Source organism: Macrosteles quadrilineatus, unplaced genomic scaffold (genome assembly GCF_028750875.1).
Source record: "Macrosteles quadrilineatus isolate MER2022 unplaced genomic scaffold, UCM_ALF_1.0 Scaffold_7__1_contigs__length_78375512, whole genome shotgun sequence".
NCBI classification, from domain to species: Eukaryota; Metazoa; Arthropoda; class Insecta; order Hemiptera; family Cicadellidae; genus Macrosteles; species Macrosteles quadrilineatus.
The window spans coordinates 63,918,533-63,932,831 of NW_026542600.1; the positions used below are offsets into that span (position 1 = coordinate 63,918,533).

General features: G+C 41.8%; 1 protein-coding gene across 1 annotated transcript in view; it reads left to right on the plus strand.

The window, feature by feature from the left end:
- LOC128997869 (LIM domain kinase 1) overlaps positions 1-14,299 on the plus strand; it is a 66,141-nt gene that overhangs the window by 10,079 nt on the left and 41,763 nt on the right. The window contains exons 5-6 of the mRNA XM_054423647.1: positions 731-934; positions 13,995-14,087. Coding sequence (XP_054279622.1) covers positions 731-934; positions 13,995-14,087 — 297 coding nt within the window. The remainder of the gene's footprint in view (positions 1-730; positions 935-13,994; positions 14,088-14,299) is intronic.

Consider the following 14,299-nt stretch of genomic DNA (forward strand, 5'->3'; position numbering starts at 1 on the left):
TTTCCCCATAGGTGACATTCTATCACCATGAACACAAAAAAATAGCTTACTATTATCAATAATGATATGCCAAATTTGGTTGTGATATCTTATCTTGGTTGTTACTGAATTGTAACGTTGTATATACCGGTTGTCCCAAAAAAATGTACCAAAAGTAAACTGGCATAAACACTTTATTATTAAAGATAAAATATTTCATTTAATATTTTTTCAAAGCTTCCCTTTGCTTCATCTTTGTTTTTAGTTTATCTATGTTTGAGATCGTCGAGCGATACACTTGATCTTTTACCAACAAAAAAAATAACCCACCAAAAAGAATTACAAAAATTCACACCCCAGATTTTGACTCTGTGTGTGTTTTTTTTATGAAAGCACAAATACCTCCACCCTTACTGTGTTCTCTTAAATTAAATACAACTTCAAAATTATCGTAAGTTGAAAAGATCAATGAGACTTTGTTTTATATTAACTGTTCATAAGTTTACTTCACAATGTAACATTTTTCTTCTAGTAATTACTGTACCTTTGGATCTTCTGATCGTTAGATCTTTGTGATCTAATGTTTTTGGATCTTGTGATCTGAAGTGTAATCTGTGGATCTATTGATTTTGTATCTTGTGAAATGCTCCCGTTTCATCATTGTAACATTTGAGATATATATCCTCAAAGTTAAAACATTTTAGTTTTCTAAGCTTTTGGATTTTAAAATAGATTTTAAATAATTTTACAGTGGCCCTTGTTACAAGCGTCAAATGCAGCCGTTAAAGAAGACAACAAAAACACCTTTTGTGAGGAAACCTCATTCTATAAGGCTTGTAGAGATTCCACCAACTAGCAGCAATTCGCGGGGGATCAAGTTGTCCGTTGAGAGTGCTGCAAGGTACACCCACCCCCAGCCTAGTGAAGCTCACTGTCCTGGCCTGAGGATATCCGAGTTAGTATCAATTAATCGTTATATTATTTTAACACTTTTTAAATACCTTTCATTAAACTTTTCTTCCTAGCAGCTAAAATCATCTCTTTATCTTCAAGCTGCAGTAAAAGTTATCAAGCTGTTCTTAAAATGTATACACTCAGAAATAGAGGTGTGTGAGCCTAAGATTTTCGATGAAGCTGAGCCCAAGCCTAGTTTTTGGGAAAAACTTTTTTAGCGGAGCTCTTTTTATTAGGGATGGACGGGTCCCGAAATTTCGGGAATTTTTCGGGAAAAAAATATTCCCGATTATCGGGACGGGATTACATTTGAATCGGGAATTTTTCGGGACGGGATTTGGTCCGATCGCCGGTGATTTTGCCGCTTCGCGAGTGCCGATGACGCCGCTATTGTGAGCGATAGGTCCGCGAACGCAGGAGACGAAGTCGTTTCGACGCTTGCGCCGTGACCGCGGAGTCATAACGACGATCGTGCCGTGACCGCGGAGTCATAACGACGATCGTGCCGTGACCGCGGAGTCATACCGACGATCGCGCCGTGACCGCGAGTCATTCCGACGATCGCGCCGTGACCGCGAGTCATTCCGACGATCATGCCGTGACCGCGAGTCATTCCGACGATCATGCCGTGACCGCGAGTCATTCCGACAATCACGCCGTGACCGCGGAGTCATACCAACGATCGCGCCGTGACCGCGAGTCATACCGACGATCACCCCGTGAACGCGGGTCATACCGACGATCGCGCCGTGACCGCGGGTCATACCGACGATCGCGCCGTGACCGTGAGTCATACCGACAATCACGCCGTGACCGCGGAGTCATACCGACGATCGCGCCTTGACCGCGAGTCATACCGACGATCACCCCGTGACCGCGGAGTCATACCGACGATCACGCCGTGACCGCGGAATCATACCGACGATCGCGCCGTGACCGCGAGTCATACCGACGATCACCCCGTGACCGCGGAGTCATAACGACGATCACCCCGTGACCGCGGAGTCATACCGACGATCACGCCGTGACCGCGGAGTCATACCGACGATCATGCCGTGACCACGGAGCCATACCGACGATCACCCCGTGACCGCGGAGTCATACCGACGATCATGCCATGACCGCAAGTCATACCGACGATCATGCCGTGACCGCGAGTCATACCGACGATCACCCCGTTACCGCTATCATTTTGATGATCGCACCGTGACCGCGAGTCACAAGTTTCTATAGGTACCTGAAAAATTGTTACCCATTTTTTGGTTTTTATAGATCAGTGCCACAAACGGTAAAGATTGATGTCGTATGCCTTTTTTGGTAACTGCACAGAAAAAAATCCCGTCCCGTCCCGTCCCGAAAATCGGGAAGGAAATAAAAATCCCGTCCCGTCCCGTCCCGAACTAAAAATTCAATCCCGTCCATCTCTACTTTTTATACTAAGAATCTTTATGTAATGCCAAATATAAATTTGTCACAAACTTTCTTTTTAAAATGCAATTTTTGTTTAATGATTTAGAGGTTGGCTAAATCTATTTTTTAAGTACAGAAAAGGATTACAAAACAAAGAATCAAGTTTAGAATAAATGTCACTGCCTTTTATTTTATTTCAAGACAATGTTTCTAAAATTAGAGCAGTCATAGACTAATAGTACTAGTAAATATTCAAACATACTCCAACGATAAATAACTTAAGTTATTTGAACAATCTTTTTGATATTAACTTAATATTGCGTTAGCACAAAAGTAATTCAATAGGATGTGTACAGTATACAGCTGTATGTTGTACAGACTAGTGATGGTCGAATCCGAATCCTAAAAAAATCAAATCTAGAATCTCGAATCTTCCAATCTCGAGTCCCACAAATAATTACAAATGGGCTTATGGTGATTAAAAAAGCAAGAATGGAATAGGAACTAGGGGTCTGCGGTGCACCGAAAAAGTCGGTACGGTACGGTACAAGCTTGATTACCGTCATCGGTTCGGTACAGCATTTTACACGGTACAAATTCGGTTCGGTACAGCCTATTATAATAATAAATTACTTTCAGTTTACTATCGTAGTCAACGGCAGTTGGTTCCGTCACATAAAAGTCTTATCAGATGTTTGTTTACGATCTTCATAATTTATTACTAGCGTGATGATGCAATAAAAAACCCATTAGCAGTCCCAAATCCATTAACATTTTATCACGACAATAATTGTTGTATTGAAGTACTTCCAAGAACTGTTGAGTTTTATCACTTTTATTTCTTTACAACTTTCTCCAATTCTGTTTTATCATAAAAATAATAGTTTTATGATGACTGTTAAATGTTATCTCTAACTTAATCAGTATTTTCGTGAATATTGAATTTGCCGCTGGCCATTGCCTACTGTCATAAAACTGTTTATGGCTACATATTAAACTTGTAACTAATCTACAATCTTATTTTATAAATTAAAATATTTGTTATGGATATTTTATCTTTCTATTGACGACCATGGATATATACAAACTTTTGTCGTGATTTTAATTTCAACATCAAAATACAATATTGCACAATCGTGATATTTTAGGCCATTGACCTTTATTATGCATCCGGTATTGCTGTTTGAACCATGCCCTCGCGCCTGCACCCAGACTAACGAAAAGGAAGCGTGATCCATGCGCAGGCCCGAGGAGCGGCTCACAAAACTTTACTTAACAAAATGAGAACCATGGATGGAGGCTCAAGAACAACACGCCATTTGAGAGAAACGAGCTGTAATTAACCATTTAAAAGAATAACACAACAACAATAATTAACAATAATACATGAATTAAATACTCTCAATTAAACTTTAAAAAATTTTGATACCACTCTGACCTACTCACTTACAAACATTAATTTAAAAAAATTCAAAATAGGCTAATTTCAGTCAAAGTAAATTTAATCAGTTTTAACCTTTTAAATTAACAAATTACAACAATGAAATATCTAATGACTCTTTTAATAAATTCATTTCATGGTAACTATAGAAAATTTAGGGGCCCCAAAATTGAAATTTAATAGAATATGTAAAAAAAAATTATAAAATCTAAAAAATCAACAAGTAGCCTAGGCTAAAGAATTTAAAATTTAAAAGGAATAACAATTAATAGAGATCTGTGCACAAATTAACAAAATAACAATTAAAATCCCTCAGTCCGTAGCGGTAACAATAAATTAGGTCTAAGTAACTTGCGGTAGGGCGTTCAGTTCAATGGTTCTGGGCAAGCAGCACCGGAGGGGGAAACGAGCATGACGGAAGAGGGGGGGCCATGATCCAGGGGTGGCCAAGAGCAGTAGAATCCACTCCGTCAATGCTGATGCGGCTGCTACATGTTCCTCCTCACGGGCCCGAAAAGGCGCGCGTGGCGCGATAAATTTACACCATTGCGTAGCAGAACAAAAGTAAAGAACAATTAACAAAACTGCTTTGCAAAAAATAAAGCATAGAAACAGATGTTAAAGGATAAATTTGTTCTGAAAATCCTCTGCGAGGCAAACGGCTCTGACGTCGCTGAACCTATGAGTTGCTGGCGGAAAGAGTAAGAAAAACAAGACTCACAGCCTTGTTCGGGGTCGTGAAAGTGACAACGAAACACTGAACTAGCCTACTATAAAAAAAAACACTTGAACCATTGATCATGAGTCGTGACATTCGCCCGGTGGAAATAGTCACGGCTCAACCTCCCTCCCCAAAAGAGGACACTCCTCTCCAAAAGGGACAAACAAACAAGCCTCTCCCCCACTTCCTGAAAAGAGATTGACCTGAAAGACAACTCAAGTGTCTGTGGTGGGGAACGCCAAGGGACTTCCAAACTGAGGGGAAAACTCACCCCCAGGGTTTGCTCTGGCCAGAGCTGGAAAATTTTGTGAGGGAAATTCCTTCGCAGAACACAGGGGACAGGAGAAGTGATCAGGTTCTCTGGCCCAGTGCACTTCCCACCCAGACACAAGAGGAAGGAATTGCCTACGGAAGAGTTCCGCGGAAGGGCTTGAGATGAGAAATGTGCGCCCTCCGGAACACTTTTCCAGTCCGCGGATCTCCAAGCTCCGCCGTGACAGGCGTCAAAAACCTCAGGATGCGGTGGGGACCTGACCACCGATGACACAACTTGGCAGCTCTCTTGTCCACAGCCGAACTGGCCGGATGAGCTTTACAAAACACCAAATCCCCCACCTGGAAAGGGTTGTCTACTCTACCACGATTGTGCTTCCTCCGGACCAATTCCCTAGCTCTGATCAAGTTTCTCCTGGCCGCTTGCCAAGTTGCCTTGACATCAGCCGCACCAGGAGGTGGCAGAAGGTCGCCAATTCCCCACACATTCGCTAACGGGTTGTTAGGCGGATAGCCTAGAAACAGCTCGAAAGGGACCGCCTTGTGACTCTCATGGTGAGCAGTATTGAAAGCAAACTGAAGCCAAGGGAGTTCCTGATCCCAGGTGGTCTGCTTGTCAGCATGGAAAGCTATGAGAGCGGAACGAAGATTGCGATTGAACCTTTCAGCATGAGAAGGCTGTGGATAGTAAGGGGAAGTAGTCACATGGCGGATTCCGTGCCCAAAGCACATTCTTTTGAACAGATGGGAAACAAACTGTGTTCCGTTGTCGGAAACAATGGTGGCGGGTATTCCAAAATGTTGGAAGAGGTGAGTTCGAAGTACCTGCACGGTGAGCTGTGCAGTGGCATTCCTTAAGGGGAAAAGCCAACAAAACTTGGAGAAGGCATCCACACAAACAAGTAGGAACTTATTTCCTGACTTGCTACGCGGGAGAGGCCCTACATAGTCAATGAAAACCTTCTCCAAAGGTCTTTCCGCCACCTCAGATGACAACAAACCAAACTTAGAGTTTTGAGCGGGCTTGCTCAGTGAGCACGTTTGACAAGAACGCACCCTAGCAGCAAGATCCCGATCCATACCCTTCCAGATGAACATTTCCCTAACCTTCGCAATGGTCTTGTGGATACCTAGATGCCCACCCACAGGAGAAGAATGAAAATACTCAAAGACCATAGGGATTAGAAGACTAGGCAGCACAACTTTAGGTTTACCTCGCTGCCGAGCGCGACAGCAAAGGGCCCCCTGGGACAGAAAATATGGGGGGTGGGCTCCCCCATTTTGAAGCTCACCAATGATCTTTGCCAGCTCAGGATCCTTCAGCTGATGGGGAATGAAATCAGAAAAGGCGAGTGGAAACTCCAAGAGCACGGCACAACCCGGTTGCTCTTGGTCAGAAGGAGGATCGTCGGGTGAATGGTACATCCTAGATAGTGTGTCCGCAATCACATTCTGAGTGCCTCGAACGTGTTGCACTTGGAACTTAAGGGACGATATTTGGACAACCCAACGACCAATTTTCCCAAGCTGGCGTGGATGTGCAAGAAGCCACGAGAGTGCCTGGTTGTCGGTTTCCAATAAAAACTCCTTGTGCTCCAAAAAGCGTCTGAATTTATTGACTCCAAACACGACAGCCAAACACTCGAGTTCATACACCGAAGAGCTTTTCTTTTCGCAGGGACTCAAAGTGCATGAGGCGTACGCAATTGGCTGCCTAACACCATCCACCTCTTGTGACAACACAGCCGCAATTGCGACGGAGGAAGCATCTGTTTGCAAGACAAAGTTTTGATTGAAATCCGGCATCGCCAAAACAGGGGGCTGCATGATAGCCTCCTTGAGAAGGTCAAAAGACGTCTGCTGCGCTTCACCCCAGACAAACTTGGCGCCCTTCTTCCGAAGCTCATTGAGAGGAGCCGCCAATTCAGCAACATTGGGTATGAAGCGTCGGTAAAAACCTACCATGCCGATGAACCTAGCAATACCCTTGACATCTCTGGGAGGAGGAAACTCCCTGATAGCCTGGGTTCTAGCGGGGTCGATGCAGACGCCTCTATGAGAGATAAGATGACCAAGGAACGAAATTTCCGGCTTTGCAAAACTAACCTTGTCAGGATTCACGGTAAGGCCAGCCCTATTCAATCTACTCATGACTTCTTCAAGATGAATCAGGTGATCTTCGAAGCTCTCACTGTACACCAAGAGATCGTCGAGGTAATTGAACACAAACTTAAACTTGACATCATGAAAGATGGAATCAAGGAGTCTGGTGAGAGTCTGGGCCCCCACAGCAAGACCCATCGGAACTCTTGTGAACTGATACAAATTCCACGGAACGCAGAAAGCAGTGAGAGGTCGAGACTCAGGTTTCAAAGGAATCTGAAGATAGGCCTGATTCAGATCAAAAACAGAAAAAAAACTTGGCCTTACCGAACCAATCAAACGCAGAATGCAAATCGGGGAGAGGCACAGAGTCGATTTCAATTTGCGCATTCAATTTGCGATAGTCCAAAACCATTCGGGACTTGCCATTGGGTTTTGGGACGAGAAAAGCTGGACTAGCGTAGCTCGAACGGGAAGGTTCAATGACACCATTTTCCAGAAGTTCGTCAATGATTTTTCTGAGAGTTTCCATTTTGGGTGGAGCTAATTTGTATGGGTGAGAGCGAACGGGACGGGTATCTGTTAGACGAATCTCGTACTCTAACAGGTTAGTGACTCCAAGCTTTGGCGTCAGCACATCTGGGAAACGAGAACACAAGGTTCTGATGGCTTCAGCCTCGCAAGTAGTCAGATGCCCTAACGGATCAATTGTTGGCTTGCTGGGTATCTCAGGCTCGACTACCGCAGCACCACCACCAATTTCATCAGCAAAAGATATTAATACCCGCCTCGCAAATCGGAAAAAACACTGACCTCTGCCTAAATCCAAAATTAGGCCAGTGTGCTTGATAAAATCCGCTCCCAAAATGACAGGGAAACAAAGGTCCTTAGCCACCCAAAAACTCCAAACCCAAGAAAAATGTTCAATTTTGAACTTGAAACGGGCTTCATAGATGATGGGAAGGGGTGAATTTGACGCAGTCCAGCAGATAGGGGTTTTTCGCTCAACTTGCTTGATAAGCCCAGACGATTCAAGTTTTTCAAAAAGGGACAAGGAAATGAGGCAACGGGCTGACCCAGAATCCACTAGGGCCTTCTGCACCGTGGAACCTATGAAGATGTTGAGACGTGGGCAAGTTGAGCGCGCCGCTTTCACGCCCATGGAAGCAAGGCCCGCAATCCCCCGCAGCAGAGGCTCGGTCACAGGCACAACACTCCCAGAAGGGGAGGCAACAGAAACATTAACTGACTTTAACTTAGAATTTGACTTACTTGAAAAAACGTTCAAATTATTGCCCTTTACATTATCACCAACAACCTCACAGGAAGGATTGGGCAATTTTTCCTCCTGTGAGCAAACTAGTTTTTTGGACCACGTCCAAAATTTCCACCTTGACGGCAATGCCGCCGAATGTAGGGATGGCAACGATATATCGATATTTTTGAAACATCGATATTCTGGCCCCGATATATCGATATATTGCCATCGACAAATTCTTCCCGATAGTATCGGAGACATCGATGTTTTTGGGTCCGATATATCGGATTCAAAAAATGACAAAAAATTGTCATTTTATTTAAATTTTCTTGGGATTTTAAGTTCCAATCGCAAGCCCTTAATTTAATTTTTTAACTTAATAACTTAATTTTTTCATGATGTTTAATCTAAATTAAAGATAACATTTTTCGTGATTCTATGTACTTAAATAACACTTAATGTTCCCTGTGTCTGCACATTTGTAATTACAATAAGCAGTTTTCTTATAGAAAAGCAAAGTAAAATTTTCGATGTATCGTTATCCCGATATATCGGGAATATCGATATTTTGGGGGTCGATATATCGTAGACATCGATATATTGCTTCCGATATATCGGAAACCCGATATATCGACAAAACGAAAAATTTTGCCATCCCTAGCCGAATGTGACCTGGTTGCCCACAACCAAAACAAACAACAGGATGCCTCTGCCACTGCGGCGGTTCGGGACCCAACCCCACGGGTGCTACGACAGCATGATGACCAGCTAGGGGAAGATGCCCCGCCGCTTGGTCTCTCTGAAAATCAGCGTCCTGGACAGATCTCGAAAGGATGGAAAGTCTGTCCAGATCCGCAAAAGATGAAGGTCGTGGTGCAAAAACCAGACGGGAGCGTTCCTCAGGCTTCAACCCCTGAAGCACAATGTCAATGAGCTCAAGCTCACTGATCCCCAAACGCAAGACCCTTTCCACCGTGCGAATGTCCCCCACGTACTGGCTGAGAGACTCGGCTGGCTGCTGAGGACGAAAAACTCTCTCAACTTTCAGCTTCTCCATGACCCGACGGGGCATGAAAAGCTCCAAAACTTCTTTATGAAAAACATCAAAGGTGACGCCTCTGCGCAAACAATCAAGCAATCTGTCCCCCAACGGTTTCAGACAGTATGGAGCAATGAGTTCCATCAAAGTTGCGTCTGACATGCCAGGGTATTCACGCATGCGCAAAACACTCTCCAGAAAACAACAAAGACCATTCACATCTAACCCGTCCACCGGCCGGAAACCACTCAGGACAGAGGCAAGGGGATGGGGAAGTTTGCCAAAGGAGTTAGAGATGGAAGGGGAACTATGAACTTGAGAAGGAAAGGGAGATGGGGACTGGACATTCAGCGTAGCCGCAGCCAAGGTGGACGTGTGAGAGGGGGACGGTGTGACATTTGCATTTGACATTTGAACATTTGCAGGCAGCTGGAGCAGTGTACTTGGCGTAGGCGGAGCCTGGGGGGTACCCACTGGAGCCACAACTTCAACAACAGACTTTGGCACTTCGTTTGAAATTTCCAAAGAACGGTTGTCTTCAAAAATTTCGACTTTCTCTTTGACAGACTTTCCTGCCTTAATACTCTCCAAAATACCTTCCAGCTCAAGGATTCTGGCCTCCACCCAACTCTTGTCTTCATCCTGGATTTCAGGTTGCCCCAAAACCAAGAGTAGACGCTTACGCCAGTGCGTCAGCTGTGTGATAGCCGAACCCTTAGCTGAGCCCATAGGCAAACTACTCCAACTATTAATTTCCCCACTTAGCTCTTCCATCCTCTCTTTACATGCCTCCAGTTCCTCATCCAAACTGAGCGACTCAACCCAAGCTTGAGGCATGCTAGCAATTTGTCTGAACTGTGTACGCAAAGTGCGTACATCAGTTCCAGGAGTCTCCCCCCGGGACCGCACCTCGTACACCAGCTCCGGCTTCCTCAAATATTCCGGCACAATTGACGCCATACCGAGTCTCAACCAGCACTTGACTCAAAATAACAGCCAACAAAATTTTTTCACAAAACAAACACAGAAATTTAATTCCTAAGGCTTCTGGACGTTGATGCCTACGCACCTGATGGGGCCCAAAAGAAGAACCTGCCCATTCATACCGCAAGTACCGCAAGAAAAAACAACAACAAATGACCCACGAACGTACACACACACAAACATACACCGATACATACACTAGACAACACCTAACACTTGTGTGATGGGGTGTACAGACAAACCTTTTTTTTTTTTTTTTTTTTTTGACACATGACCATGCTTTTGACACTCTTGCTCCCGAAGGATGCAAGTCATTACCACCGATTCCACCCGGTGCCTCGGCCAAAGGGCGAGCTCCTAATAAAATGTGTTTACGCCCCACCACAACACAACAAGGCCCTTTTCCAAAACTGCCAGGCCAGACATTTCCAAGAAACCAATCCATCCACGGCTCTTCAAACAAAACAAAAAATAGAACGTGGACAGTGATCGCATCCCTAAGTATCCGAGTCGTGAAACCAAGTTTCACGACAAGGCACCCAAGACGCAACCCACTAACCACGCTCTGCTACCAGATGAACCATGCCCTCGCGCCTGCACCCAGACTAACGAAAAGGAAGCGTGATCCATGCGCAGGCCCGAGGAGCGGCTCACAAAACTTTACTTAACAAAATGAGAACCATGGATGGAGGCTCAAGAACAACACGCCATTTGAGAGAAACGAGCTGTAATTAACCATTTAAAAGAATAACACAACAACAATAATTAACAATAATACATGAATTAAATACTCTCAATTAAACTTTAAAAAATTTTGATACCACTCTGACCTACTCACTTACAAACATTAATTTAAAAAAATTCAAAATAGGCTAATTTCAGTCAAAGTAAATTTAATCAGTTTTAACCTTTTAAATTAACAAATTACAACAATGAAATATCTAATGACTCTTTTAATAAATTCATTTCATGGTAACTATAGAAAATTTAGGGGCCCCAAAATTGAAATTTAATAGAATATGTAAAAAAAAATTATAAAATCTAAAAAATCAACAAGTAGCCTAGGCTAAAGAATTTAAAATTTAAAAGGAATAACAATTAATAGAGATCTGTGCACAAATTAACAAAATAACAATTAAAATCCCTCAGTCCGTAGCGGTAACAATAAATTAGGTCTAAGTAACTTGCGGTAGGGCGTTCAGTTCAATGGTTCTGGGCAAGCAGCACCGGAGGGGGAAACGAGCATGACGGAAGAGGGGGGCCATGATCCAGGGGTGGCCAAGAGCAGTAGAATCCACTCCGTCAATGCTGATGCGGCTGCTACATGTTCCTCCTCACGGGCCCGAAAAGGCGCGCGTGGCGCGATAAATTTACACCATTGCGTAGCAGAACAAAAGTAAAGAACAATTAACAAAACTGCTTTGCAAAAAATAAAGCATAGAAACAGATGTTAAAGGATAAATTTGTTCTGAAAATCCTCTGCGAGGCAAACGGCTCTGACGTCGCTGAACCTATGAGTTGCTGGCGGAAAGAGTAAGAAAAACAAGACTCACAGCCTTGTTCGGGGTCGTGAAAGTGACAACGAAACACTGAACTAGCCTACTATAAAAAAAAACACTTGAACCATTGATCATGAGTCGTGACATTCGCCCGGTGGAAATAGTCACGGCTCATGTTTCAGAAGAGAAGCACGTTGATAAATATTATAAATTGATATTCCCGTAGTTAAAAAGAATTATTTTATAAACCTATAAAACAAAATCATAAAATCTTACATAAAGATAACAATAACGGAAATTGTAAAAAGGGTATAAAGATAACAACGTCATTCTTTCTCTTTGTTCTTCTATTTCTTGGGTTTCCCTTCATCACGCATTCAACAAGTTGCCATGGTTACTAATCACCCATGTCGTTATCAGCTTTTGTGACATAGCGCACAGCAGGGGGTAAAACTTGACGAAAATCGGTAAATTTTTACCTATTATTTAATTACCAATGAATGTACTACTTTATTGGTATTTGGTATTGTATTAATAATCGGTCCAAATGGCAGATTTTTGTCAAATTTTACACCAAATTTATTGAAATTTCAAGGTGAATATTAATAAAACAATTATTACCAAATATTTGTATTCATTTAAAAGATTGATTTGTGGTATTGGGTTCCCCACTGAGTGCAGCCGAGCGGCACTAATGAGGGTCGGACCTTCTTGGGGGTGAACAATAGACGGCTTATCAGACCCTCCCCTCCCCCGTGGTCTGGAGAAAGCATGTAAACAAACTATTGCACAATCGTGACTTGACATTGAGCTGCTTCAACTATAATTTTGTCAAATGAACTGTGATGTTTCAAAATAAAAAACAATAATTTGGGACCATACTGCTTAACAATAATGGACTGCAATTATTGTTGAACATTCAATCCATTTTTAACAAACTAAGATTATACGATTCAAATACAATTATAAAAATTATCTTGGTATTTTACTTGGGGTAATGAAGTTATGTAGGCTAGTGTAATTCTCGGTTCATCAAGGTTCTACTGAATTATGTTTGGCAGTGAATAAGTGTAGAATGCAATTTATAAATTCAGGGATACACACCTTTTACACAGTTATAAAGTCTAATTACCCAACATCAAATCTTACTCTGTTATAATCCAAATTTTAGTGTCAGAAAAAAACTTTGCAAGAATTGTATCCATCTTATAACTTAACAAGTTTTGAAGCTGATAAAAAAAATGGTCTTTGCCATTACTTCATCATAACCTCCAGTTTTTCATTGTCATCTGCTGTGAACAGCTGGCAAAACTACACTGTCTTCTACTAAATGCTTTTATATGTTTTTAAAATTAAAAAAAAAACAACTAGACATTGTGTTGGTTGGAAATAATTTACCAGTTTTGTGAAATTATCTTGTCAATAAATGTTTCAAACATGTTTATTCATAAAAACTCTTATCCTATTTTTAAACTACTTTATCATGGCTATTCAAAGTATCTCAGAGTAAAATAGGTAAAGCCTTTATCTCAACTGTGATTTTTCTTGACACAATCCTCGTAGTAGTAAAAGGTTTTGTTTTAATAATATGTGGTACAGTAATTGTTGTTAGAAAACCATGAATGTAGGATACTATCCATTTTCATAGTAATGTCTATGTATTAAAGTTCAAAATAATGGTTTAGATACAGTTCTGAGAAGAAAACCGCAAAAATACGGGTAGCCGTGTACCGTACCGATTTTGTACCGAGAACCGAGGTACAAAATATTGTACCGTACCGAACCGTACCGACCTTAAATTTTCTGTACCGCAGACCCCTAATAGGAACCATTTATAAATAAATATTAAACTAATCATAAATGACTACTCTTTGATTGAGAATCTTAAGGTTTTCATTGGTTGTGTGGAATCACTGTTTTTCACTAATTTAATCTAATATTTAAAAATAAATAATAAACACAAAAATATAATAAAACACCAAATAAAAAATGCAATACTCAAATTCATTTGTAACCTTCTGTGTGACTATAATCTTGGTACCCAAGTTCAATTTTGAAAGCCAAGAGTCAAAGGTAGGCCTACATAAACAAACACAAAGTCATTTTTTAAAATATGAAAAAACATACATGTATAAAGCTGAAATAGATGGTACAAATTTTTTATATTTTTATGCCTTTTATGGTGTTTTCTAAACACTACTAGCTAGTTAACTTTACTAAGAGTAAGTTTGATCCATGTCAGATGCAGAAGAAATGCGACTGGGAGAAGGTTCTTAGAATATGTTTAATAAGGTCTTCACAGACCAATTTGAGTGATGTTTACTATATTTCAGGTTCGTTCTTAATCTTGTGGGAAAGGTGACAAAATTGGCCGCTTCTTTAATTGAAGCAGCATTCAGGCTTTGCTGCCTGCTCTCGCGATATAGGTACGATTCGAGCATGGTTGCATGAGTCACGGATTTCTTTCAACCACTTTTCACCGTTTTCCTGGAGCCTGTTATGTTTTTCTTTTGACTTATCTTCTCTTGACTGTTTTTGAATTTGAGTTTACCACCTGAGTTTTAGAAATAGATAGCCTAGTAGAAGGAAGTTTCATCCTCGTCTACGAGTTTTCAAGTAAACATCTTTTTGTATATAA